Raw genomic sequence first — 25,695 nt, 5'->3', positions numbered from 1 at the left:
ATCGTATTGATATTTCAGAAATATGTGAAGAGTCTTAAACAAAAATGTTGAGATTGGACAGCTATGGAATCGGTGTTAATGACACGAAAGACCTTAGTAACGCTTTTCCTTTCATCAACAGACACTATCTAATCAATTGTGTGATAATTGATCTCGAGGGATTTTCTTTCAAGATCTTTTACTCTTAACATCAGCTGCGTTAGCTGTTTAATGTATGGCATGTTCTTCCTCCTGCATCTAATGAATTCCTGTTATATATTTATCTCATGTGTATAATGTTTTTGCTGTACATGGTATGTTTTACATTTGTATATTCTCAATAAAAATTCTGGAAACAAAGTGATCCCTCGGAAGCATCAATCACAACAAAATTACAAGAGAACTGCAGACTCGGTTTGATTGAGTCTGTACATGAGGGATAATGGAAATGTGCAACATCCCTCACGCCCCCTAGCACGAGCGGTACTCAATTCTCAACACTTAATAGTGTTGGCATCAATGATCCCGAAGGACCAGAAAATATAACAACACTGAAGTGAAGTACGGGGCAACTTTTTACAGCTGCCACACAGCACTTGACACCTGCTGTTGTGAAGTATAAAAATTCTGGAAACAAAGTGATCCCTCGGAAGCATCAATCACAACAAAATTACAAGAGAATTGCAGACTCGGTTTGATTGAGTCTGTACATGAAGGATAATGGAAATGTGCAACATCCCTCACGCCCCCTAGCACCGGCTTGAGCGGTACTCAATTCTCAACACTTAATAGTGTTGGCATCAATGATCCCGAAGGACCAGAAAATATAACAACACTGAAGTGAAGTACGGGGCAACTTTTTACAGCTGCCACACAGCACTTGACACCTGCTGTTGTGAAGTATAAAAATTCTGGAAACAAAGTGATCCCTCGGAAGCATCAATTGTTAAATTTTAAATAATTAATTCTCGATTTTATTTCTCATTCTGTTTCGTCCTTAATCTCATTTGCATTCCTTTATCTTCTTTCTACTTAACTATCACTGATTTCATTTTAATTAGATTCGCAGTTTAATTATATCTCCAGCAATACCAAACTGTTCAAAATGTCGATTCCTGATTCTAATAAAATTAGAAAATAAATACTGTCATTATTTACTTCTATCTTAAAGAAGATTGATCACTATTTTCTCTAACAATTGAATATGGGTGGAAAAATGAATGATATACTGTAAAACATTTATTTTATACATCATATTAGTAGAATCTCTTGAACGACAATATTATCATTCTGTTACGTACATAATGTAGGCTAAAGTAACAAAGGTTATCCTATGAAAACTTGCCTAGTGTTTTTTTTCTCTAACATAAGTACTTGTCACACATTAATTATATTCTGAAAACAAATAAAACAGAAAATAAATTTTACATGATGATTTTTTCGGCATTTGCGAAAAATCAGTTCATATCTGCTTTGTAATCTCTGTCCAGTATTGATTATTTGTCTCTTGTACGTACAAATTAACTTTTTCGAAACGATTAATGCTTTGACCTATAAAATGAACCAGTTCAAGTTATTGGAGGAGAACAAAAACAAAGAGCCAAACTATATTTTTAGTTCGAAATGGACAATAAAACAATTGTCAGACAGTTCATTTAAGAAATGCCTAAATATTTTGAAATATAAGTGTATCAACGAAAAATATTCAAAACGGATCCATTAAAACTGTATCTCAGAAATATTGTTTAGAAACATTTACTGTTTGAACTCTAGATAACTAACGAGTTCTTACACGATAAGAGACAAGATAAAAAAATCACCTTGATGCATAAACCATTTTTAGTAGCAACTGTTCATGATTTAAAACTGTATTTAAAGCTTCATCTAAAATTGAGACATTCATTATATAGGTCATATAGTATTAATTCGTATTAGGATAAAACCTTGAACATAAGTTTGTACAATGATATTCATTCAAAGGTCCGGTGTGCCAGGAATGCCTTGTATAAATAATCACTTGACATAACAGAACAGAACTAGTTTTGGGCACAAACATATATACATGTTCATTGCCAATACCTTGTTATATAATTTTATTTTAAGATATATCGTATAACGAAATTGTATGAAGTGAATACTCAATGGTACTAAGGCTTTACACTGTGGAAAACATCATTGGGATAAATAGTTATGTCTAAGAAAGATTTCTGAACAGAACAAGAGTCTGCCGGATGTAAATTATGTTTCTCACCGGCAAAAGTGTTTGTTTTGCAAGTTAACCCCTATGATCTCCTTTGAAATAAATTTGATTTTATTATTTGCTTGGTTAGGTAACGCGTCTTTAATATTAAAATATTCAATATTTTCGTTTACTTTGTGCTTTTAAGTATTAATGAATTTATGTCATATAAATGCATGTGCGAGAAAAAATAATGGCACATTATGCACTAGGAATCCTTTTATTTCTTTTTCTAAATTGCTTCTTATTTCTGGTGTTTTTTAAAGTTTACAAAAAGATTCTCATTACCCTATAACCTTAAAACTATTTCTTTTATTGCTTTTTTGGCAATTAGTACAATTATAGTGATTAAGTTTTTTATATGGAAGTCAAAATACTAATTTGTTTACATGCTGTTCCTGTTATGACATGCAATTTCACATTTTGAGCTCCTTTTTTTAGGAAACAAGCATCTAACATTTTTAAATATTGAAAAACTAATATTTGCACTTAATTGTAGTCATTTCTGTTAGATAATTAAGGTGCAATATTCTAGTTTTTTCTATTCGGGTTATCTCTTTGCTCGGAGGTATCAGTAAACAAGGACAATTTTTAGCAATAAACTGACGATTAATGTCAGAAAGAATTAAAATTTTAAGATATAAAGGTTTATCATTACGATTTTATATTAATTTTCATGAAGTCATGAAATAAACTTAACTGCTTTATTTTGAAATATCTTTATAAAGCAGATACATATATTACCATTATTCTTATTGTATGTTTGACATGTAGTACAGATACAACATCGAGTATGGAGACAATGGTTTTCATCATTAAAGCAAGTTTTTACATAATCGGAAATAAATCAGCAAGCTAACTGATTTATTTCTGAAGGGGCTTACCATAGCGAACGATCAGCTTATGTTGGATATGAATTGTTTTATCGTCGGCATTTTAATGGCTTTGTTGGACAAGCTAATAGTCGTTATCCTCTTCTACTGTTTTTAGCTCGAGGTTTTGTTAAGTCAAATATCATGTATACAGACAGATTCAGGGCTTTTACTTATTTCGAGCTGTTGCACTTTATTGTATTATCTTTAGATAGGGTAATAATTTAAAAAATAAATTATTTCAATTTCAATAAGACTTTAATAAAATCAATTATTCGAGTTAAACGTCACCAATCTTTAGAATTAAGCATGGTTATATTATACCCTACCCCTACCCCTACCCCTACCCCTACCCCTACCCTACACTACGCTACCCTTCCCTACCCTACCCTACACTACACTACACTATACTATTTATTTATTTATTTATTTTTATATGCCCGAAAGAATGTCGGACATATTATGTTATACCCGCTGGCGTCCGTTCCTCTGTCTGTCAGTCCTTCCGTCCGTCTGTCCGTTAGCAATTTGGTTTCCGGAGCATAACTTAAGTTCCTTTCGGCCCACAATATTTAAACTTCATAGGATGATTGTCCATATTGGAAAGAAAAACCCTAATGCTTTTGGGGTCACAAGGTCGAAGGTCAAGGTCACTTTTACCTTAAAACTGAAAACAGTTTCCGAGGCATAAATTAAGTTCAATATGACCCACAATATTTAAACTCCATAGGATTGTCCATATTGGGTACAAGACCCCGATTGATTTTGGGTCAAAAAGGTCAAGGTCACTATTACCTTAAAACAGAAAACAGTTTCTGCTCAATAACTTAAGTATTAATCAACCTACAGCGGTAAAAAATTATAGGATGAACAGCAAAATCTAAAACATGACCCCTATAGATTTTAGGTCATAATGTCAAAGAAAAGGGTCACAAAGATCTTTTTCTGCAGCATAACTTTAGTTCCGTTTGGCCAACATTGTTCAAACTTCAAAGGATGATTGTCAATATTGGGTAGAAGACCCCTAATGATTTTGAGGTCACAAGGTCAAAGGTCAAGGTCAATAGTTTCTTAAGACTGAAACAGTATTAATCAACCTACATCTGTAAAATTTTAGGGCATTAAGGTCATATGTCAGGGTTTCAATGATATTTACACTGAAAATTGTGCTTTCTGAGCATAACACAAGTTCCATTTGGCTTACCGTGTTCAAACTTCATAGGATGGTTACCTATATTGAATATGAGATCCATATCTATATTGGGGTCACAAGGTCAAAGGTCAACATCAAATGAGCTTAATATTGTTAAAAGTTTTACGACTGTCAAACATCACTTATATTTAGTACATGAATTATATGCCCTTATATATTTGCTTATATTATGTTATACCCCTGGCGTCTTTCTGTCCATCTGTCTTAGCATTTTTACTTACAAGATAACAACTTGATGGTGGTGCTTTGGAAACAGCAACTGTATATACAATGTATAGATGAAGGTTCTTCAGCTATAAAGGAGGATTGCTTTTTGAAGGAGGTAATACTTTATTTAATTCCCATGTCTTACAAATGCTTCATCCTTACTAAAAAACAGTACACATTCCGCCTAGCGGTACTCTTGTTGAAAACAAGCTACGTCATGTGGTGTAATTCTTGTCTGTATTTGTAATTACCAATATCACTAATGTACAGTTCTAAGAGTATGTAACAAGAATCGTACCCAAATTTACATTCTCAAATAATTATGCTGATGTATAGTATTTCAAAGTATGACTTTTGTGAAGAATCAATACGTTTTATTCTTAACTACAATATTTGTAGTATCATTTTAACATTAAAGTAAAATAAAGATTCCAGGTTCCAAAGGAATTTATAGTTTATTTATCTCAAATTGATCAAAATTGGCACCTAGATCATTATGCTATTTTTTGTTTAAAAAACGTAACATTAATAGTAGTAAACTGTCAATTTAAAAAGATGGATATAAATAAAAGGAAATAGAAAAATAAGGAATAAAAAGAAAGCGCATATTAAAAACATTAAACATGTTGCAGATCGGTTTGACTGTTACCATTCCCCCATCGCCAGTGACAAGTTACACAACTTTTATTTATATAATTATTGAAAAAATTCTTAACAGCCCTTGGTAAAGAGAAATTAATAAATTTAAAGATACAATGTGTAAAATATATTTTACTCCTACGTTATTATAGTAGTAAACATGTATCTGATACTGGACGAATAGTTTTGAATTATGAGAGTAACGCAATCGGGGATTGCTTCCGAGCCAGCATGACCATATCGGGCCGATATAAGATTAATGTCGGCATGTCGGCAAGATATGCCGACTATTGGCCGACGTCGGGCCGCTGCATTGCCGACATATTGAGTATTTTGAAAAATTCTAATTGCAACGGAATTGTTTTCTTAATAATGTGAATAAATTGTCCTGTGTATGATTTCAATTACTAGAACCACATTATCCACATTTCGTGTTACATCAAAAAAGGTACATCGGGTCTGCGTCGGGCCTACATGACCTATCAATGCAACTATTTTGTATATCGGATTGACATCGGTACGATATTGCGTTTTCTGTTGAATTGAAAATCATGCGGCAAATAATTGTACATTTTGATATGAATTCCTAAAATAATCATAGTTGAGTTTGGAAATGATATGTGGTTTTAATTAAATTCAATATTTATGTTTTGACTACATAAAAATCACTCTTTTATTATATTTTAAATGAAAAGCTTGAAAATATTCACTGCAGTCCTACAATTAACAGATTAAGCGCCAAAAAGAAAAGCTAACAAAGGAAGGTGATGAAAAGCATGTTTTTTATGTTATGATGATTCAACAAATCTGTAAACACTGTTAATGTTAATAATTTGATTTTTACACTTAAAATTATTGGAAAAATACAATTTATCTGTTTGTCTCTTTTTTAAGATGTAAAAATATGTTTGAAAATATTTGTCACATGATTTCGCGACATCAGTATCATGGAAGTAATTGTCATTTGCACATTTAAGTTAAAATATATGTCTTTATTATCTTATTGTGTAAAATAATTATCTTTTATTTTCTGTTTTTGCAGATTATGCAAATGCTTGCTGCTAGATGTCATCAACATGCTAGCATAAGGATAATACCTGGTCGATATAGGACTGATATTTTTCTACTGTTGGCTGACATCGCACCGCTATAGTTTTGATGTAGGCCCGATGTCGGTAAAAAATATCGGGCCTCTATCGTTAAGATATCGGCCCGATATTGTGCTGCCGATGTCGGGCCAACATCATTCCTATTTGCAGCCGAGATTAAAGCCGACATCGGCCCGTCATAGAAAACCATGTCGGTTTGATGTCGGGCCGATATAGAATGTTGGCTGGGTTTTACTGCCAAAAGTTTAAGATGAAAATGAATTTTGATGATAAGTAGGTATAAGATATTCAGATATTGACTTTTAACATTTTGATTGTTTATTATGATGCTAAGTATTTTATAGCAGCTGGTTTTTCTCAGACGGTTTTGAATATAGACTTCTCTACAATCTTTCTGTGTGTGTTTAATTTGTGATGTTCGCATTAGACAGCAAGGATAAGAAAACAACCATTTTATGTTTTAAAAAAGAATTTTTGCCATTTCACCAACAGACCACACATATGAATACTTATGCAAATTTGCAATCTGTCAGCTTTATTACACATGTGTAGGTAAAAATTACTATATTGTGTGCATTTTAATCAAAGCGGCTGATATGTTGATAAGTTATATAAATCCAGCATCTCCTATTGCGCTCTTGACATAGGGTGTAATAACAAACAATAAAAAAAGAACCAAAAAAAAAAAAGAATATAATACTGAAACGTTGAACGTTGGCATTGAAACTACCTTATTAAGTTAAGTTTAAACGCTTTTTACTTACTAAAGCCATTTCTCGTAAATCTATTTTATTTCTTCAAATATTGGCACTACTAAGGCTTTTCAATTCAACCTTATCAGATATTTACCGGTTACATTATTTATTACCCTTTGAAATACCAGATGGTATTTCAGACAAGTATTGTTAAAAAGAACTACATAAACCCAACAGAACAACAAGTGTATGTATAGTGAGGTAGACATCATTGTATCCGTATAATTAAATTAAGATAAACGAAATTCTACCGTTCTGCAATGGGTTTCCATGTAACGCCTTTGCTTTAAATAGATAAATAAGTTAACATGAACATTATTCCTTAAAGTATGAATTATTTGCATGTATTCGAGAAAAACTGAATAGTTTCACAGTGTCAAAGAATGCATATCTCAAGCATATAATTATTACGAAAATGTATCCGGGTATTTTAACCAACTTCAAAATACATGCCGAATGTTAAATTAATGATGTAATGACCTCTTATCTTAATTGGCGGATTATATTACAGGTGGTATAATTATTGAAAACGTGAATTTCTGTGTGTCGTTCCTTCAAAACATCTTACAAATGTAAAGTTGCAAATCATTAATTTATTAATTATTAATTAATTAATTGATTAATCTATATATCTATACCTTAATGTATTTAACGTTAGCCGATAAACAAAATTACAACCAGTGTGATGGTATAAAAATACGGCATACTTTCAAACCAAGTGCTTGATAAATACCTTACTTTTTATAACTGAGAGTATCTATAATTTAAGCTGGGATTTAATACGTTTAGCAATAAATCAGCAGGTGAACTGATTTGAGGTCTTACAGACTTAAGCAAACCAAAAGCTTATGTCGGATATAAATTGTATTCTCTGTGGCGTTTTAAAAGCTTTGTTGGACAAGCAAATCGCCGCTGTTTTTAATTCCATCTATATCCTAATGCTTTTTGTGTTCGATAAAGCAATGCGTATTAACTATTACGCAGTCAATTAACAGCAATTAACATATAATTTAGTACATAGGCTACTTTTATTGGTAAATAATAATGTTTCTTTAGAGAGTATTCATATTGTAGATGTGCAAGGTTTTGCAAAGTTAACCATAATTGAATAAGCAGATTTAGTTTAGTTAAGTCTGTTCTTTGGACACACAGAGACAAGTACCTTCTGCAGGCATGTTAATGTGAGAGCAATAATTTATTGCAATGCAATAAATGCAAATATCTTACATATTTTTAGAGCACGTCACTAGGAATGCATAGTAAATCGATAGAGACGTGACTGTTTATTGTTTAATGTCCAAGTGTCCTGACAAGGTTTAGGCGCCGTAACTGTAGACAGTGTTACTCTATAAAAAGAGAGAAAACGATTCTCGTGCATTATCATTATATTTTTAATAATCAAAAAAGGTAATCAGGATTGGTTGGATGAATTAATACAGTGAAACATTATATAACAGTGATATAAAATTAGAATACTAGTTTAGAATGGTCGTTTATAAAATAGTGTGTATATAACACTGCATATTTACGCCGGCCTGATTACATTTGTAAAATGTTGATATCAGAATATGCCTTTCAGCCTTCAGGTTACTGTTGATATTATTTAATATTTGAATGCAGCTGCCTTGCTTTACAACGGTTTTCAGGAAGATATAATGTTTATGTTTGTAAAACCGGTAATGAAAACAGCAGGTTTAACGGAAATAAGCTTTTAAGTATACACATTTATTACTTTATTTGTTGCTTTATGGAATTGTACCCAAAATATATTTGAGATATCAAGTTCAAAAGATTTTTTATTTCTTATTCATTTATTTATTTAATTTATTGTTTTGTTACACACATATGACCTAAATGCATTTAAGTTGTGATACTTCATCGGTTTATATATTTGTAAAGATGGATTTTTTGTACATGCATTTGCATTATTATTATCATAATTGTATCTGTTATTATCAATTCATCCTAAATGTATCGTTTTTATATGTTCATTATTTCAGTAACAAAAAGTAAATAAATATCTTAAGAAAGAACATTTAATCATGGATATTGTAAGGAAAAATAAATCTATAATTATATCATCTTATTGGCAAATGTAATAATAATGAAATAAAGAAGTTATGCGATAAACATGCACCACATTTTTATATACGCTAGTGGTATATTCTCGTTCGTCTGCTTTATTTATTCATTTATTGGCATCGCTAAATGTTCTAAATTTAACTATAACAGGTATTTAAGTTCTAAAGTATGCAACCGATAAATATATATCAAGTGGGGTTTAAAACATTCTTTGTTAAGAAAAAGAAATTCCAATAAATGTTAACATTACAGTTATCATTATCCATTTAAAAGTAAATCTAGTTAAGCATTATTATATTCTCTAACACTTGAATTTGTGTGGACAAATGAATGATCAATACATCGTACTAGGAGGATCTCTTGAACGACAACATTATCATTCTGCGACTCACATAATTTAGGCTAAAGTAACAAAGGTTATCTTAAGAAGAGTGTAATTTCCCTGACATAAGAACATGTAATACTAAAAACAAATAAAATAGAAAATAATTTTACAGGAAAATTATATTTCGGCATTTGGGGAAAATAAGTCCACATCTGCTTTGTAATATCTGTCCAGTATTGATTAACTGTCTCGTGTGCGTACAAATTAACTTTTTCGAAACGATTAATGCTTTGACCTATAAAATATACTAGTTCAAGTCCTTAGAGAACAAAAACAAAGAGCAAAACGATATTTTCTGTTTTTAATACTGTTTCGAAATGGACAATAAAACAATTGTTAGACAGTTCAATTAAGAAATGCCTAAATATTTTGAAATATAAGTGTATCAACTAAAAATATTCAATGCAGATCCATTTAAACTTTATCTCAGAAATCTTGTTTAGAAACTTTTTTACTGTTTGAACACTTATCTAAATAACTTCTAACGAGTTCTTACACGATAAGAGACAAAATAAAACAATTTTGTCTTGATGCATAAACCATTTTTCAGTAGCAATCGTTCATGGTTTAAAATGTTACTATTTTTTTCTACTTCTTCTATAAAATGTTCTTAAACATTATTAATGCATGGAATAGGTTCATTCGAAAAATGTTCAAAGTAGAAACTAGATCATTTACTATTTACTGAACAATAAATAAATGTTTTGAGGATATCATCTTACTTTTAGATAGTACCGTTTTACTCTTGAGGACGCTCTTTTTGTAACAATCTAATTTATTTCTAGCATTTCCTGCTGAGTTTTATGACACAATTACGTAGCCTTAATAGAAAATTACAACGGAACATTACGTCTTTGTAAATTGTCCCAATGCAGGTCATTTATCACCGTAAAGTAATGGCATGATAAATAGGCTTCATCTAAAATTCATTTTATAGGTCATTTGGTATGAATACGTATAGGTTAAAACTATGAACAGCTGAATTTGAACAAAGGTTTGTATAATAATATCTGTTCAAAGGCCCAGTATACTAGAAATGCCTTGTATAAAATAATCATGCGACATATTTTATTTTTAAGTTATATTTTATAACGAAAATTATATGACGAGAACACAGAATGATAGAACAATCATGATTCTGCCCGATGTAAATTATTTTTCTCCCCGGCAAAAGTGTTTGCTTGGCATGTTAACGACTGGGATCTACTTTAAATAATATTTGATTATATTGCATGCATTTGCTTGGTTAGGTAATAAGCTTTTTATATTAAAATATTCAATATAACAATTTACTTTGTGCTATTAAATATTAATGCATTTATCTTAAATAAATGCATATGCGAGAAATACCCCCAGACTCTTGGTGGAATATTCATGATTATCGAATACATAACCCCAGGTTAACGAGCCTCTTCTTCTGAAACATTGCCTTTTATATCCAATATGTATGCTAATGGGGTTATAGTTTCAAACAATATTATCACATACATTAATGTATCAGATGAGTATATTTTAATAAGACTATGATAACTGTTTCAAGAACTGTCATGTCACATGACATTACTAGAAGATATGCACTCTTTAGAAAAATTAAGTAAAGAATTAGTTCTGAACGACTGAATCGTGTAAAAATTAATTGTTGTGTTGTTTTCGTCTTCTTCATTTTTTAAAAGGCGTTCGATTTGCAATATTGAATCGGATACAATTTGTTTAACATTCAAATGAAGAACTATACTTTATGCGTAATACTCGTTCCAGTTTGAATGTTTTTTATTACATTATTTTTTATTTTCATCATATTTTATACTAATACGTTTCGATACATCATAATTCATAAAATATACTTCTTTCGTTATTTACTAGGCAGTGAAACCTTGAAATGTTTCTGCTTGAGTGCTGGCTTTATTTTTTGCCGGAATAATTTGAAAACATCGGGCTTCAGACTCCTCGATGCGTTAAACTAATTATTTCACATACTGTGTCTGGAATCATGTTTATATGTGTGCAAAGCAAAAGCGAAACCATTATCTCATTACCCTCCGGAAGGTGTTATTGATTGTTGTTGTTTTTATAGTACAATTTTGATATAAACAACGGGAAATTAGGTTTGTTTCTTACTTCAATCGATAGTCCATGAATTAGGAAGTATCAAAATGGAAGCAAGTTCAGCATGGAGATATATTTTCTTTTCATATAGCAATTAAACATTGAAAATGAAATTTAAAATATTAAATATAAAGTTTTAAATATTAAAGAAATTTATTTTCAATTTCGACGTTTGTTATTGGAATAATTCTAATCTGAAATGAAAACCGTCAAAACGTCTGAAATATTAATTAAAGCAAATCTATCTTCTTTAATATACTCATAGCAGGTGAAACATTTATGTAATAAGAAAGCCTAATGAGCGTTTTGGGTCAATTATCTACTTCCCTAACAAGCTCCAGCCTGCTTTATTCTTCCAAATTTTGGCACCATTAAATATTTTCAAATCAACATAATAAAACATTTACCTGACTGTGTTAACGAAATTACTCTCTCTGATACGCTAGACGATAACAATTTTACAAGTTACGCGGAAGAAAATAAAGTGGGTTTCAAACCATCGCTTTATGTGGTGCGACTGTTGTAAGTCTATTTGATCAAATGTATCCTTTTATTGTTTCATTTGTTTATATTCAATGTTTAATATGGCAAATAACATGTATCACAATAAGCGCAATATGTAATAATTGTAATTGTAAAAGAAAATATTGCTCAGTTACAAGCATCCAAAGATGGTAATGTCATACATGAATATGATACTAGAAATCTTCCGAACGGTGTATCATCAATGATTCTTCCTGATATTCTTGTACAATGAAGTATTCATTCAAATAAATTGTCTGAGTAAGAAATAATGAACAAAAATTAACTAAAGTTATGTCTTGAAACTAATCATCGCCATAATCGTAGAAAGCATTATTCAATTATGATTTTGACTGAGAAAAGAAATAAGCTGTTGCTGCAGCGTCAAAAGATATTAACGACGTTTCGGCTTAATCATTTATATCAAACATGATACAAAAATAACTCATTTGTATTTGGTGTTTCCCGCACGCTAGTAAATTAATGGATAAAATGTAATCAGTGCAAGTTTAAAGACAATCAGTATAAAACTGAAACCATCCCAGTCTCTGCAGAAACTACGTAACTTAAATAATTTATTGATGTCAAAATTATAGGAAAATGTGTACATTTCAGTCTTTACCAAAGCATGCTTAAATAAATTAGATCATAGAATTAATCCGTTTATCATGTATTTCACTTACAATTTCTTATCAGCAGAATATGTTAGTATTTTATAAATATGTTAGTTGTACATTAACGATAGGTACAAGCGATTAAATCAAGAATCGAAAGGTTGTTCTGTTCATTTCTTCTTAAATATATGTTACATACTTATACACATACACACATTTAATAAACTTCATTTTCCAAACTTAACGGTGTAATTGTAAATGATAATAACTTGTCATTGTTGCATTTAAATCTTAAACGAGGACTTGTAAAATCGTATGTATACCATAAAGTATTTAATTCATTTAATATTGTTCCGGGATTCTAATTTGTTGCGGTGTCGATTAAATATAATTTTAGCCGGCGCAAATGTGTGTAAGATATTGCACTTCTTTTTATTATCTCTTTCGCATAGATTCAATAAAACCGAGTCTAAACTTTGTATTTATTGCGCTTCAGGGATCTCCAGACATCTTCCAGACTTGTGAGACTAATTAAAAAAAGTCATAAAATTGATTCTTTTTTATTCAACTGCAAAACCTTTTTCGGAATCAGCAAGATATCCATTCACTTTATGTTTTACAGCTGTGTACGAATCTTGTAGATGTCAGTATTGCGCTCAATTATGGATTTATGGCAGAACTTATTAATTAAAATTCAAATTTAAAGAATTTTCATCAAAATTTCAACAATAAGTGTATATAATAATTGGATTTCTCAGCAGATATGCAAATTTAAATGCATATGCAGAAACCGTAAGTAATTGTTCCATACATATAAAAAATTATGCTCGTAAGTGCATGTCTAATCGATCTTTGTCGAAATACATCTGTACACATGTTTATTTAGTTTTTTTAGATTAACAAAATTAGCTCATAAAGTGTATCCCCAAGTCACAATTTATTATTAACTACCATCAACTTTCATCATTTACTGCAACATTTTTACCAATAAAGCAAAATAAACGATATGGATAACATTTTAAACACTTTTTTGTCAGTAGAAAATCAGTAGAAAAATCAATCTTATTCAAGATCAACAATAAAAAATAGTTCAGTTTGACACAGTGCTTTTCTGTTACGTAAAGGGAAAAATGCATATTTATTTGTGTCAAATTTTGAATCTTTTGTCTTTTTTCCAGGCACTGATACATTATAGATACATAAGATGATAGACATCTTGACATAAAACAACAAGAAGACAAAATCTTATCAAATAAGAAAAATCAAATCTTAAAAGATTTGTAAATGCTTACATGTAGCTAAGCATTATCTATAAATGGCCATGGCGTTCTAGATTTGTCACGCAATTTACAAAAGTAGATATTACTGTTTTTTTGTAACAAATAAAGGTTTAAAGTAGTATAGCATGTAATATTTTTCTCATAAATCAAATAAATAACTTAAGAAGTTTTGGTCTTGTAAAGATTATATAATTTTAGCTTGTTAAAACGATTTTGTTATATAAGACAAAGTCCAGCAAAAAAACAACTCGGATATCGGTTAAATCAGTGAAAACCTTTTTTAAACATCTTATTACTTACAATTCATTTTCGTTGTTATAACTCGATACTTCAGATTTTCTATATTACTTTCAAAATGCATTATAATGTCAAAGTGCACAAGCAGCACAACGTTCACATATTCTTATACAAAAGTGATAATAAAGTGTAATATTTAATTCGAAAAAAGCCAGGTAATATTTTTAAAATATGAGATACACGTGGCGATGGTTGTATAGTTTATATAAAATATGATTAGGGGAAATCCTGACAAAATACAATGTTTAAATACTTACCGTTCATACTTTTACATTGCTTGAGGAGCTATTCACTGGTAAAACAACATTTTATGTAAAGCTGTCTATATCTCATTTGAATAAACAACATAAAACAAACAAACATACAATCATACAATCATACAAACAAACAAACAAACAAACAGAGAACGACAAAATATAATTAGCTTGTCTTCAAAGTTGAGTTAAGTGGCTCATATTTTGATACCTTCTTGGAAAGTAAAGTGGAAAATGACATTTGTGCAATTTGTCTTAAGGCAGTTCAATTACCAACGTAATAAATTATCAACGCATTCTAATAGCTCATCTCATATTCTGAAATGCTGACACATGCAAATGAGTGCGTCTGTTTCAGTGTATCGTTTTATTTTAGAACATTTTAGCAAATAACAAACCATTCATTTCCAAAAATGTAAAATGCCAGGCTTGAATTTGACACTGATATTGATGACTGCATCATTTTTGTTATCACTGCATGCATATGTTCTTTGAACAATAAAACATTATAATTTATAACAAGGAAGCGGACAGAAAAAGTAGGACCTATCATATATCTCTAATGTCACAATGTGTTCATGAAAAGGACATTTTTAATCTTCTTATCACTTTTTATCATACCGTGATTGAACATGTTTACATTTGTTTTTCAGTCACAAAACAACAACTTAATAGTAGACTGATTATTTCCATAACATTGTATTCATTTCATTACGTTTATAAGACATAAAATCTGACAATCGTCGTTCGTTAAAATACTTGTGTATGAGAAATATTCTCATACTTAATAAGAAACTAATTCGAATTCATTACCATTGTTTTAAAGTCATTAATCTTTATCATTATGTCAGGTTAAAGAGAGCGTCTCAACTTTTATCATGATAAAAAAGCAAATGGTTTATATATGTAACAATATTTTTATTTGTGATGGAAGGGTAGTTAAAGCGTGAAACAGACACAGTTCTGTTTTAAATAATAGTGACATAAAATCAACCAACCTGTAAATAGATTTGTAAGTAACGTGATTGGTACCACCAATAGCGAAACAAGTATATCTGCCACCGATAAATTCAGAATGAAATAATTTGTAACATTCCTCATGCTTGGTTCTTTAATTATCACAGCAATCACCGAACTATTTCCGATTAATCCACAAATAAACACTAATCCATATGCAATTGAATACACTGCAATTAAGTGAGGAGGTTGTTTTAATAATTGAACGCTAGGAGTTTCATATTCATAATATGTATAATTACTGTAATAATCAACATAACCATTTGTTTTGTCAGTACTATTTCCTATAAAAGTACTTTCAGAACTGTAAAACGATCTAACGTTTTCGGTTGTAGTTGAATTCACTATTTTTGAAAATACACTTTCATTAAATTTTTCAGTAAAACTGTCGTTAAAGATAGCCATATCTGCAGTTGAGTATCGTTTCAGCAGCTGCTCACAGTTGCTGCAATTATCAGTGTAAGGCTGTTTTCACAAACAAGTCATTATCTAAATTGTGTTGAGGTAACAAGAGCATTGGCACCGTTTGTCGATAAATCTTATTTCGTTCTGTCCAGTCGAGTCGCATTTAATGTATAAGATAACAATCTTCATTAAGGCTTTATTTGTAAGTAACTGGGTGTATGATTTTTGAGTCCGCCGCCAGAATGTATAGATTCGTTAATGGGTTGTCACTTTTATTGCAAATGCTAGCGTAATTAAGCTGTTTTTAGCCGTCAAGTTAGTTCCGTGAAAATGTCTCAATCGCCACTCGACAATTAATGTCCTTTGAAGTGACCTCATTAGGAAAGTCCAAACTTAAACACGTAAACAAATCGTATATTTGTATGTACTTTATTTTTATAAGAGTATTTGGTACGTTTTGTGACTTAATGTATTTAGACAACTTTGATTAATTCGTCAGAAAAATCATAATGCTTTGCTTTGGTTAGAGAAAATGAGTAAATACGCGTTCAAAAACAATGTTATTCTTATATTAATTAGTTTTATAAAGGACGCAATAATAAATCTTACGTCATCACATTCATTTCAAAACACTGAGAAGCTTACAATTCTAAACTTCAAAACCTTTATCTTGCTTGCTGATTAACAAGAATACAACTGGTACTGAAATCGAACCAGCTGTGGAGATAATCATGAAAAAGTTTAAGATATAAGGATAAGATAAACAAGATGGAAACAAAAAACATTCGTTGAAGGTTCCATATTACGATCTGTTCTAATCATCATGGCGTCAGGCATTTATGTCTCTTGTAAAAAATGTATTTAATCAACTGAACAATAAAAGGCTCTCTTTATCAAATATTGAATTTGATGGCAGATCAAATGTAGGAAGAACTTTGAAATTAAAATCGGCTTTTCATCATTTACAGACAACTATATATCATTTTTATTATTACAGTTATTAATAGTAATGAAAATGGTTTGGTTGATTATGATGATTTTTAACATTATGATGATAGACTTGATGATGATGATGATGATGATGATGATGATGATGATAATTATTATGATGATTATATATTCAATGTCAATAATGATTTTGATTATAACGAGTATGAAATAATATATATAATTTTGATTACTTTCTAATCATACTTTATATAAGATATAAATAAATCAAGATTTGCGTACAATTCATTTTTCATATTTTTCAAATCATTACCCTGTAGCATACATTCATTATCAGACTATATAAATAGGGGAGGTAATATGAAAAACAAGATCAACAAGGAAGGGCGGTGTTCAATGAACGCAACTTGAATGTTGAACTGGAAGAATGCAATCAAGTGCGATAGATTGTCTTAAGAATATGCAAAGGAAAGGCACAGTATCAGATCGTGTTGCTGAAACGATAATTCTTTAGGCTGACTGCAATATTACCATACATATAAGGATTATGTATCTGATATGCAGAAGTTCAACTGCGAGTATGCTTGTCAGACATGTCTGATCCATGTAAGCAAAGAAGAGATTCTTTTTGACATAGACTGAATAAATATTAAGGGTTTTCTATTTTTGACATTTGTTGCTATTTTGGATAAAACAATTAGTAATCATGTGGAATATTATGCCCTGTTAATCACCACAAATCAAAGTCCAATATATTTATATTTCATAGTCATTTATTATCTTAACGAAGAGGAATGTCATCGGTAGATTTTTACAGCAATATTTTGTTGCTAATTTCATAATGTATTCTAATGTCATCACAATGCTCGGGCCAAAATATCTACTTAACATAATCAGTGATTATCTCAAAAATAAACAAGACCTTTACCTTTTATACATGCATGATGTAAACAAACATTTTATACAGCCTTTTAGACATTATGTTGCTGCAACAGACTTGACATGGTATCTTTTTTCTTAATTAATCTAGATCTTTAGATAATTGTGTATTTCTGTATTTTGTATCTGTTATGTGTTATGAACAGGTATTTGATCTTTGGTTCCCGCCATGATAAACGAATATTTTGGAGAACGGTTCATTATAAGCAAAAGAAATGATTCAATTTATTTAAATTCAAGACAGAAAAGATGTATTCCAACTTGCGTATTTTTTATAAAACACATAACTAAATTCGAATAGAAAGATTGTTTTGATATTTGTATTTATTAAATTTCATACACAAACTTAAGGTGATTTTTGTTTGTTTCTTGGAGATTTCCTAACGAGTTAGTGTAAGCTAGTCTCTTAATATTTCATCAATTAGAAAGAACTTATTATAACATCTTGTGCTAGATTTAAACACACATCACGATTTGTCGAATAACAGAAGCATTTTATGTCAAAATAATTAATGTTGCGTATCAAATGAAATCTGTTTTAATTCAATTTTAAATTCAACAAGAGAAATTAGCGATTTTGTAGGAGTAACATAACGTACAATTTGCATTCTTCTGTACAAAAATAAAGAGTACATCAAATAAAGTTGTGAATTATAAGAATTATAATTTTTAAAACATTTATTATAATTGAATTAAATTTCACTTCAAAATCATAAGTGGTTACAATATTAATTTCCGCTTCCTGTTGCTGCCTTTTCATGTAAAAATGCGATAAGCAAGAACATTCAACAAACAAATATTCAATTGATTTATCCATTAATGTCTGTAATCTTAATGAAACTCTTTACTTATAAAAAATCACTAAAAGTACATTAACATTCAAATATAGTGGATTCAATATTTTTCAGCGTACGTTGTGTCAAAATTTGCCATCTCTTTGAAATTTTATCAAAGTATCATTTCTTTATTTTCACACTAAATATACATTGGTATCAAGGGGCGATAAATGATGAAAATTTAGATGAATTCAAAGGACACGAATAACAGTGTATATGCACTACCTTGGAGTTAACTAAAGTTTAAGAAAGACACATTTTGATTAATACATCCATAGTTAAAAAACGAACGTGTTTGGGACATATACATTTATTCATATGGTGTTTGATATATTACGCACGTTATAGAAAAATAAAACGAACTATTTGATTAAAAATGTTTTACGAACATTTCAAATTAGTTACAGAAAGACGAATTTTGTTCTAGAAAATATCTACCGCGAGTGGAATTCTAAGCAAATAAATTTAACGCTTTAAACTACTTACCAATCTGCATCGATGATATAGCACACATTGTCAGATATTGTCAGATATTGTTTTTCTAGCAATCAAGGCAAATATAAGTTAAACAGATTTATGAACAAGGAGGAATAGCGATCATTCTGGTTAAAAAATTCATTCTTCCGCAATATACAGTTTTAAAAAATTCGTATCCGATTGGGGAACAGAGCATGCAGAGAGCCAAGAACTGGGTAGCGGAAAAGTCACAATATGGAGCAAATGACAAAATGATAAACTTCCTACACTTTTCCTGTCTTGAATAAAGCAAGTTGTATTTAATACATATAAAAATATTGTCCGCTAAGGTAAGGATATTCTCACAATGTAAGAACAACGTACAGAGAACATTTAGTTATTAATAATAAAATAGAACTTTACATCGAAATCGACGAATGATATATTTATGAAATGTAAATGTAAAGCTAGTTTCATCCAAGCATGGTTGATATGTATTTTGAAACTTCTTAAGGAATGTTAGTTAGAATTTTTCCAATCAAATCTATAAATGCGGTCGCAACCAAATGAAATATCTGATGTTGTAAATTTATGTAAAGAAATAAATAGGCGTAATGATAAATGTTTTCTCAAAATTCTGATCTAAATGATTAAATTGTATAGTTAATTGAAAAATTGCACAAATGAAGTTAAATCATGTAATAGATTTTAATATAAAACCAGAAAGTCGTTTGTCAAATATTGTTAAAGATGACGTATCAGTTTCCATTGATTTCCTTTTTTTATGATTAGCATTTATAGAAAATGGCATTTTATGGTTTGCAGAAGCATACAGTATTTAAGTAAATATCAACCTGATAACAGCGACTGGTTTTAGGAAATCTTATGCAGCTGAGAACTGTAACCGGATTACATGTCTGAACACTTTATTTCGCAAGATTCCGTACATAATTATAGTACAAGACTTAGTCAAAAGGGTGGGTATTGTCTACCTAAGGTCAAAGGTTAGGTTTCTAAATCCTTTGCTTTCTCTGGTATTAAATTATGGAATGATTTACCTGTAGAATTAACGGAGATCAACAGGTTACAAAGTTTTAAGGTTGCCATCAAAAGTCATCTTATGAACAGTATTTAATTTTTTACTATGTTTTTACATATTTCGGCTCAGGATTTTAAATTGTCTGCTAATTATCTTTTTACAATTTTAGTAATGTGTTTTAAATCCTAGCTGTAAACAGGAGTATCATTAACTCAAGATTTGACTGTGATATACATTTTTATGATTTATTAGTATTTTAAACATGATTATATTTAGGTCTGCCTCTCTATGTTCATGCCGCCAATACAAAGGACGACAATGGAAATAAGAGCTTTTTTGTGTTATCCTTGGTTTTGGTGAGCATGTCATAGTTTTCTCGTATGTGATATATTTAATAATGCTCATTATTTTATCCTATGTTATAGTGTCAACTATGTATATGCTTCCTTTGCCGAAATAAATTTATCTAAATCTGTCTATCTAACCGTTATAAACCATTCATTGAAGTCACTTATTATTTCTTTGTAAGGGTATAGACGTTTCAGTTTGTATATTTTATTGTATTGTTTTGCTCTTTTGTATAGAAAAGTTAGGAATGAAAGGCATGTAAGGCATGTATGTGGACTTTTATAAGCTGGTATTTTCTTTGGAGTTTGCAAAAACTTAATATTGACTGCAAGAAATATATTGTATTTTTTATATATATTTGTAGTATGTGAAATGTATACAACTTTTAAAGATAAAAGGCATTCTTCTTTACAATTTCACACAAGTATTCGATGGGGGCGCAATATTGCTATATATTTGTATTAGATTTGCTGAATCCCCGAATTGTTGAATTACTTTTCTCTTGATATGTTGCAACACAAAAGTGTGTGATAACTACTTGATATGATATGACATTTTGTATTGTGTTGCATGTGCATTTGTTCCTTGTTGGGGGGGGGGGGAGTATTTTGCCATTGAGTGGCAGTCTCTTAACGATTCCGTGTAACCTGTGTATTATATTCCGTGTATTAGAGGTTCAACGAATATATCATTGAAAGTTAATATCTTAATATCTTATGAAAGTCACGTTTGCATGTAAAATATATTTCAACAAAAACTATATGCATTTCCATAGCGCAGTTGAAACACACGTCTATCACGACAAGCTCATTTATTTAAAATTTTACATTCATTTATGTAGCATTTTCAACATGATATGTTCTAAATATATAAATAAATGCAAAATAAATACTCAAAAATAGAATATTATACATTTCTTGTTACAAAGTTTTTTCAATGTTTTCTGGTATTATAATGATTTTTTGTATATTTTTTTATTGTTATGTAACTTATTGTGACGTTCCTAAAACATTTGTAAAAGCCTTCCTCAGTATGATATGTAACTAGGACACGAAACATTAATTAATTAGATAATAATTATTTTAACAAACACATAGAATTGTCGAGATATTTTTTCATATCATAAGATTTTGGAACATAAACATTTTTGAAGGAATTTTGAAAAAAAAAGTTTTTGCACAGCCGCTGTCGGAGATACATTCATCATATGAGCCGCGTCACGACAAAACCAACATAATGGGTTTGCGAACAGCATGGATCCAGACCAGCCTGCACACCCGCGCAATCTAATCAGGATCCATACTGTTCGCTTACAAACCCTTTTACAAGTAGAGAAACTGACAGCGAACAGCATGGATCCTGATCAGACTGCGCGGATGCGCAGGCTGGTCTGGATCCATGCTGGTCGCAAACCCATTATGTTGGTTTTGTCATGACGCGCCTCATATATAAACGTTCATGTTTCTAAATACAAGAAGTCCTACCAAAATATTCTAACATCATAGCATCCACTAATTTGAAATTAACAAAGGCCAATAGCACTCACATATTAAAAGACAGTAGTTTGTAGAACTCAAATAATTTCATAAACTTTAAGTTAATTTTTTTCTTTTCATGTTTGCAAACCGTTCTGAATTTCTGTCAATTATGATATTATTTTAGTATTCTTTCTACCAGATCAATATAGAAAATTATTATCAAAAATATTATTTTATGATTCTCTCTACCAGATCAATACAGAAAATTATAATCAATTTGTTTTTTGTAATTGATAAATCATATCTCAATCGAACAGTTATCATTCTAAAAGGATGATGCTATGCTAATATTCATTCTGCTATCTTAGAATGTTGATTTCCAGCCGCAGGCCATTATTTTGATAAATTAAAGAATTCTTATCCTTAGAGACATCATTCTGCTATTTAAATGAAGCATGGGTGTTTTTATTCTTAAAACGGAAAACAAATTCCATCATGCGCTTAAAACAAATACGTTTGAATGTGAATCAACTTCATTTAACCTCACCATTTAACAAAGAACAATATAATCAGGCTATATACTGATTCAGAGATAAGAGTACAAATATATATCTTGCCGTGAGACACGAACTAAATCCTTTATCTTGTTTTGTTGTTCATCTAGTCTGTTGTTTTATTTAAAGTACAAATTATAGAATCGTTACAATACACTTAATATGACGGGTGTTCCAGAGTTAATACATTTTCACAAAATCTCAAAAGACCTATGAAATGTTAACGCAAAAAGTACATGAGAGATTTACCTTTTACAACTGTGCTGAAAAAAACGTAACTCTAAAAATATATAGAGGATATTTGTTTGTTTGTGTGTAAGATGAAATTTATTACATCGAGTGGGCTTTAAAAAACAGTATTCTCACGAGTGGCGTAGCCACGAGTGAGAATACTGTTTTTAAAAATCACGAGATGAAATAAAATTACATCTTACACAACAAACAAACACATTTTCTTTTTATTTTATGCTTAAAAACAAGTTAAAACGAAATTTCCATAATATTAACGTTAATATTAAAATCTGTTATCCCCATTGAGAGCCCCATTTAGTCGGAATTTCTCATTAAATACAAGAAGTCTTGAGCTGAAAAAAATAGTTCGACAATGAACGTTACATGGCGGTGATATTAATATTCATTTTATTAAAAAAATATGAATGATCGCTTGTTTTAATAATAAAATCAAACAATTCTTGTAGGAGTTAAAGTCCAACCATTCATCCATATTTCCGTTACTTACTGCGAATTTATATTAGACCTAGCTTTGTTAAATGTAAACGGCAGCCATTTTTTTTAAGTTGTGTATTTCTATTTCACGGCGGGAAAATACTTGTGTTTGATTCAGAGGTATATCATTTGGATTTATTAGTCATACACCTTTTTAAAAGAAAGAAAACTTATTTGAGGATTGTAACAGACAAAAAGTAAGTGTTGACAGATGTGAAATCATTAAAAAAGCAGCAAGGAAAATGGAAAACTTCAAAGGCTGGCTCAGGAACGCTGGGTTGTTTACTTATTCTACGGGGATGGCTGTCATTGCTTTTCAAGTTTTCATAAAGCATACGGCAGTTATTGCTCGTAGGATACTTTAATATGCCCAAATGTCATCAAGGGCAGTTTTGCATGTGGAAGGAATGTATTTTTCAGACTGTAAAAAGGAAACAAAAAAATTAGAGACGAATTTTGGTGATTGGAATTTGAAGGAATAGAAGTTAGTTTTCTTCTTTTTATTACTTTAGATATTTAAGTTATTTATCAATTTCAGCTTTGTTTTTTCTTTAAACAGCCTGACATTGTCAGAATTGTCAGCAAAAATAAAATTGAGGTACCACATGGGGAAAATCATGAAAAAGTAGTTTCGTCATTGAAAAGTGTGAAATTATACTTTGATTATTTTCACTGTGAAATTATCAAATATAATTTTCACGGATAAATCAGTAATCCACTGAAAAGCATTAAAAATAAAATAAATTCTTTGTGTACAAACCAAATGAGTGTTACATGTGCTTGCTTGCTGTGAATAAACAAAATGATGTCTTAAAAGTGGTCAAGTACCAATTTTACATGGACGGTTGAAAAATGAAATAATAAAAACAAACTGCAGTTTCTTGTAAGTGCAACTGTAATGAACCCGAAAAACGGTATGCATTGTTCGCGCACACACACACACACACACACACACCAACACACACACACACACACACACACACACACAATACTATTTTTTATGACAAATACTAATTTTTATGACAAATACCGCGCTCAGACTTGTAACAAATCGTTTTGTACACTACGTGTGACATAAATATTAAAGGGATATTCAGGCAAAATAATGACAAAAATATTGAAATGATCTTATGTACTGAAATCACGTTAAAATGACTTTTCTTGAAGTTTCAGCATGAATTTCTGTTTAAATTCTATATATTTTGGGTTTAAAGCGTAAATATATCTATATATATTGAACAAAATTTAGACGCCAATAGAATCACCAAATAGTTTTAAAACAAGTCAGGCGACTTGAACAAACCCTTGAAGTTACAATAACAGATATTGTGGATATTGCATGATTGAAACAAGCCTAAGTCATTCATTTGACATGTTCTTTAACGTTTCCAGAGTTCACTTTGACAACTATTGTGAAATGTTAGCTCACGCAGGTCAAGTTAGGAAAACGCCATTTTATTCATTATATAGAGAAAAGTTTTGTTCCTTTGACTGTCTAATATATTCATTTACAGAATAATGAGTGAACAATTCAAAACTGAGAAATGAAAATTTTGCCTGTGTCTCCTATTAAGATTACTTCAAAAAATACTCTTGTACTTATCCTGTTCATGAATATGTCCTTAACCCACACTCTACAAATCAGATTGATCACTGGAATATGAAGTCATTAACCCAGTTATGATTACCAGAGGACATCGATGAAATTACCATAGAAATTACCCTTTTCCCTTTACCGATAAGCGGACAATCCACAATTTCTAAACATGTCACATGAACCGGTTAATTACATGTACTTTACTGTTTACGGATTGATTGTTTTGTATCAAATATTTTTAGTCGGGAATACGTTCTTAAGTTCTCATTTAATCAAAGTATTTATTAACTTAACTTGAAATAACGTATTAAGGTCTACATAGTTACATAGAACATACATGGCTCATACTGAACAGCTTTATGTAAGATCGTCACCTCGTTTATTAAAAACGTGAAACACCGACGCGTTCTCTATTGAATTTTATCCGTTAACGTATGTTTTCCTTTCAGTTAATGTCAGTAGCCCAGTGATTTTAACATCTTTCGCCTTGAGGGCTGAGGCTTTAAATGTCCTGTCGTGCTCTTTCATTGGAAAAGGTGCATTTACCTTCAATTTGTACACTAATTTATTCTAAGACAAACACTACCGAAACGTGTGAGTGTTTAAGAAAAAATATTACGCCTTGTTGCATAACCAGAAGTAAGAGTTTCTAAAATATCTAACGAGTTAGATATGAAATTAATGTTGTAATAAATCAAAATGAAAACTTACATTTTATTTCTTTTGACATTTTGATTTTTTTAGAAGAAAGGCGCTTTTTTATACAACCCGCCCATGTGGAATTTAAGATGGCCATGAA

At 30.4% G+C, this 25,695-nt stretch overlaps 1 protein-coding gene across 1 annotated transcript in view; it reads right to left on the bottom strand.

Annotated features, from left to right (window-relative positions):
* The window catches only part of LOC132755951 (neuropeptide SIFamide receptor-like), a 66,293-nt gene extending 50,166 nt beyond the window's left edge, over positions 1 to 16,127 (bottom strand). The window contains exon 1 of the mRNA XM_060746892.1: positions 15,552 to 16,127. Within this exon, the coding sequence (XP_060602875.1) occupies positions 15,552 to 15,975 (424 nt within the window). The 5' untranslated portion in view covers positions 15,976 to 16,127. The remainder of the gene's footprint in view (positions 1 to 15,551) is intronic.
* Between the last annotated feature and the right edge of the window lie 9,568 nt (positions 16,128 to 25,695).

This window comes from Ruditapes philippinarum, unplaced genomic scaffold (genome assembly GCF_026571515.1).
Source record: "Ruditapes philippinarum isolate M1 unplaced genomic scaffold, ASM2657151v2 ctg2765_1_1_1_1, whole genome shotgun sequence".
NCBI lineage: Eukaryota > Metazoa > Mollusca > Bivalvia > Venerida > Veneridae > Ruditapes > Ruditapes philippinarum.
This window is presented reverse-complemented; position numbering and strand designations above follow the sequence as displayed.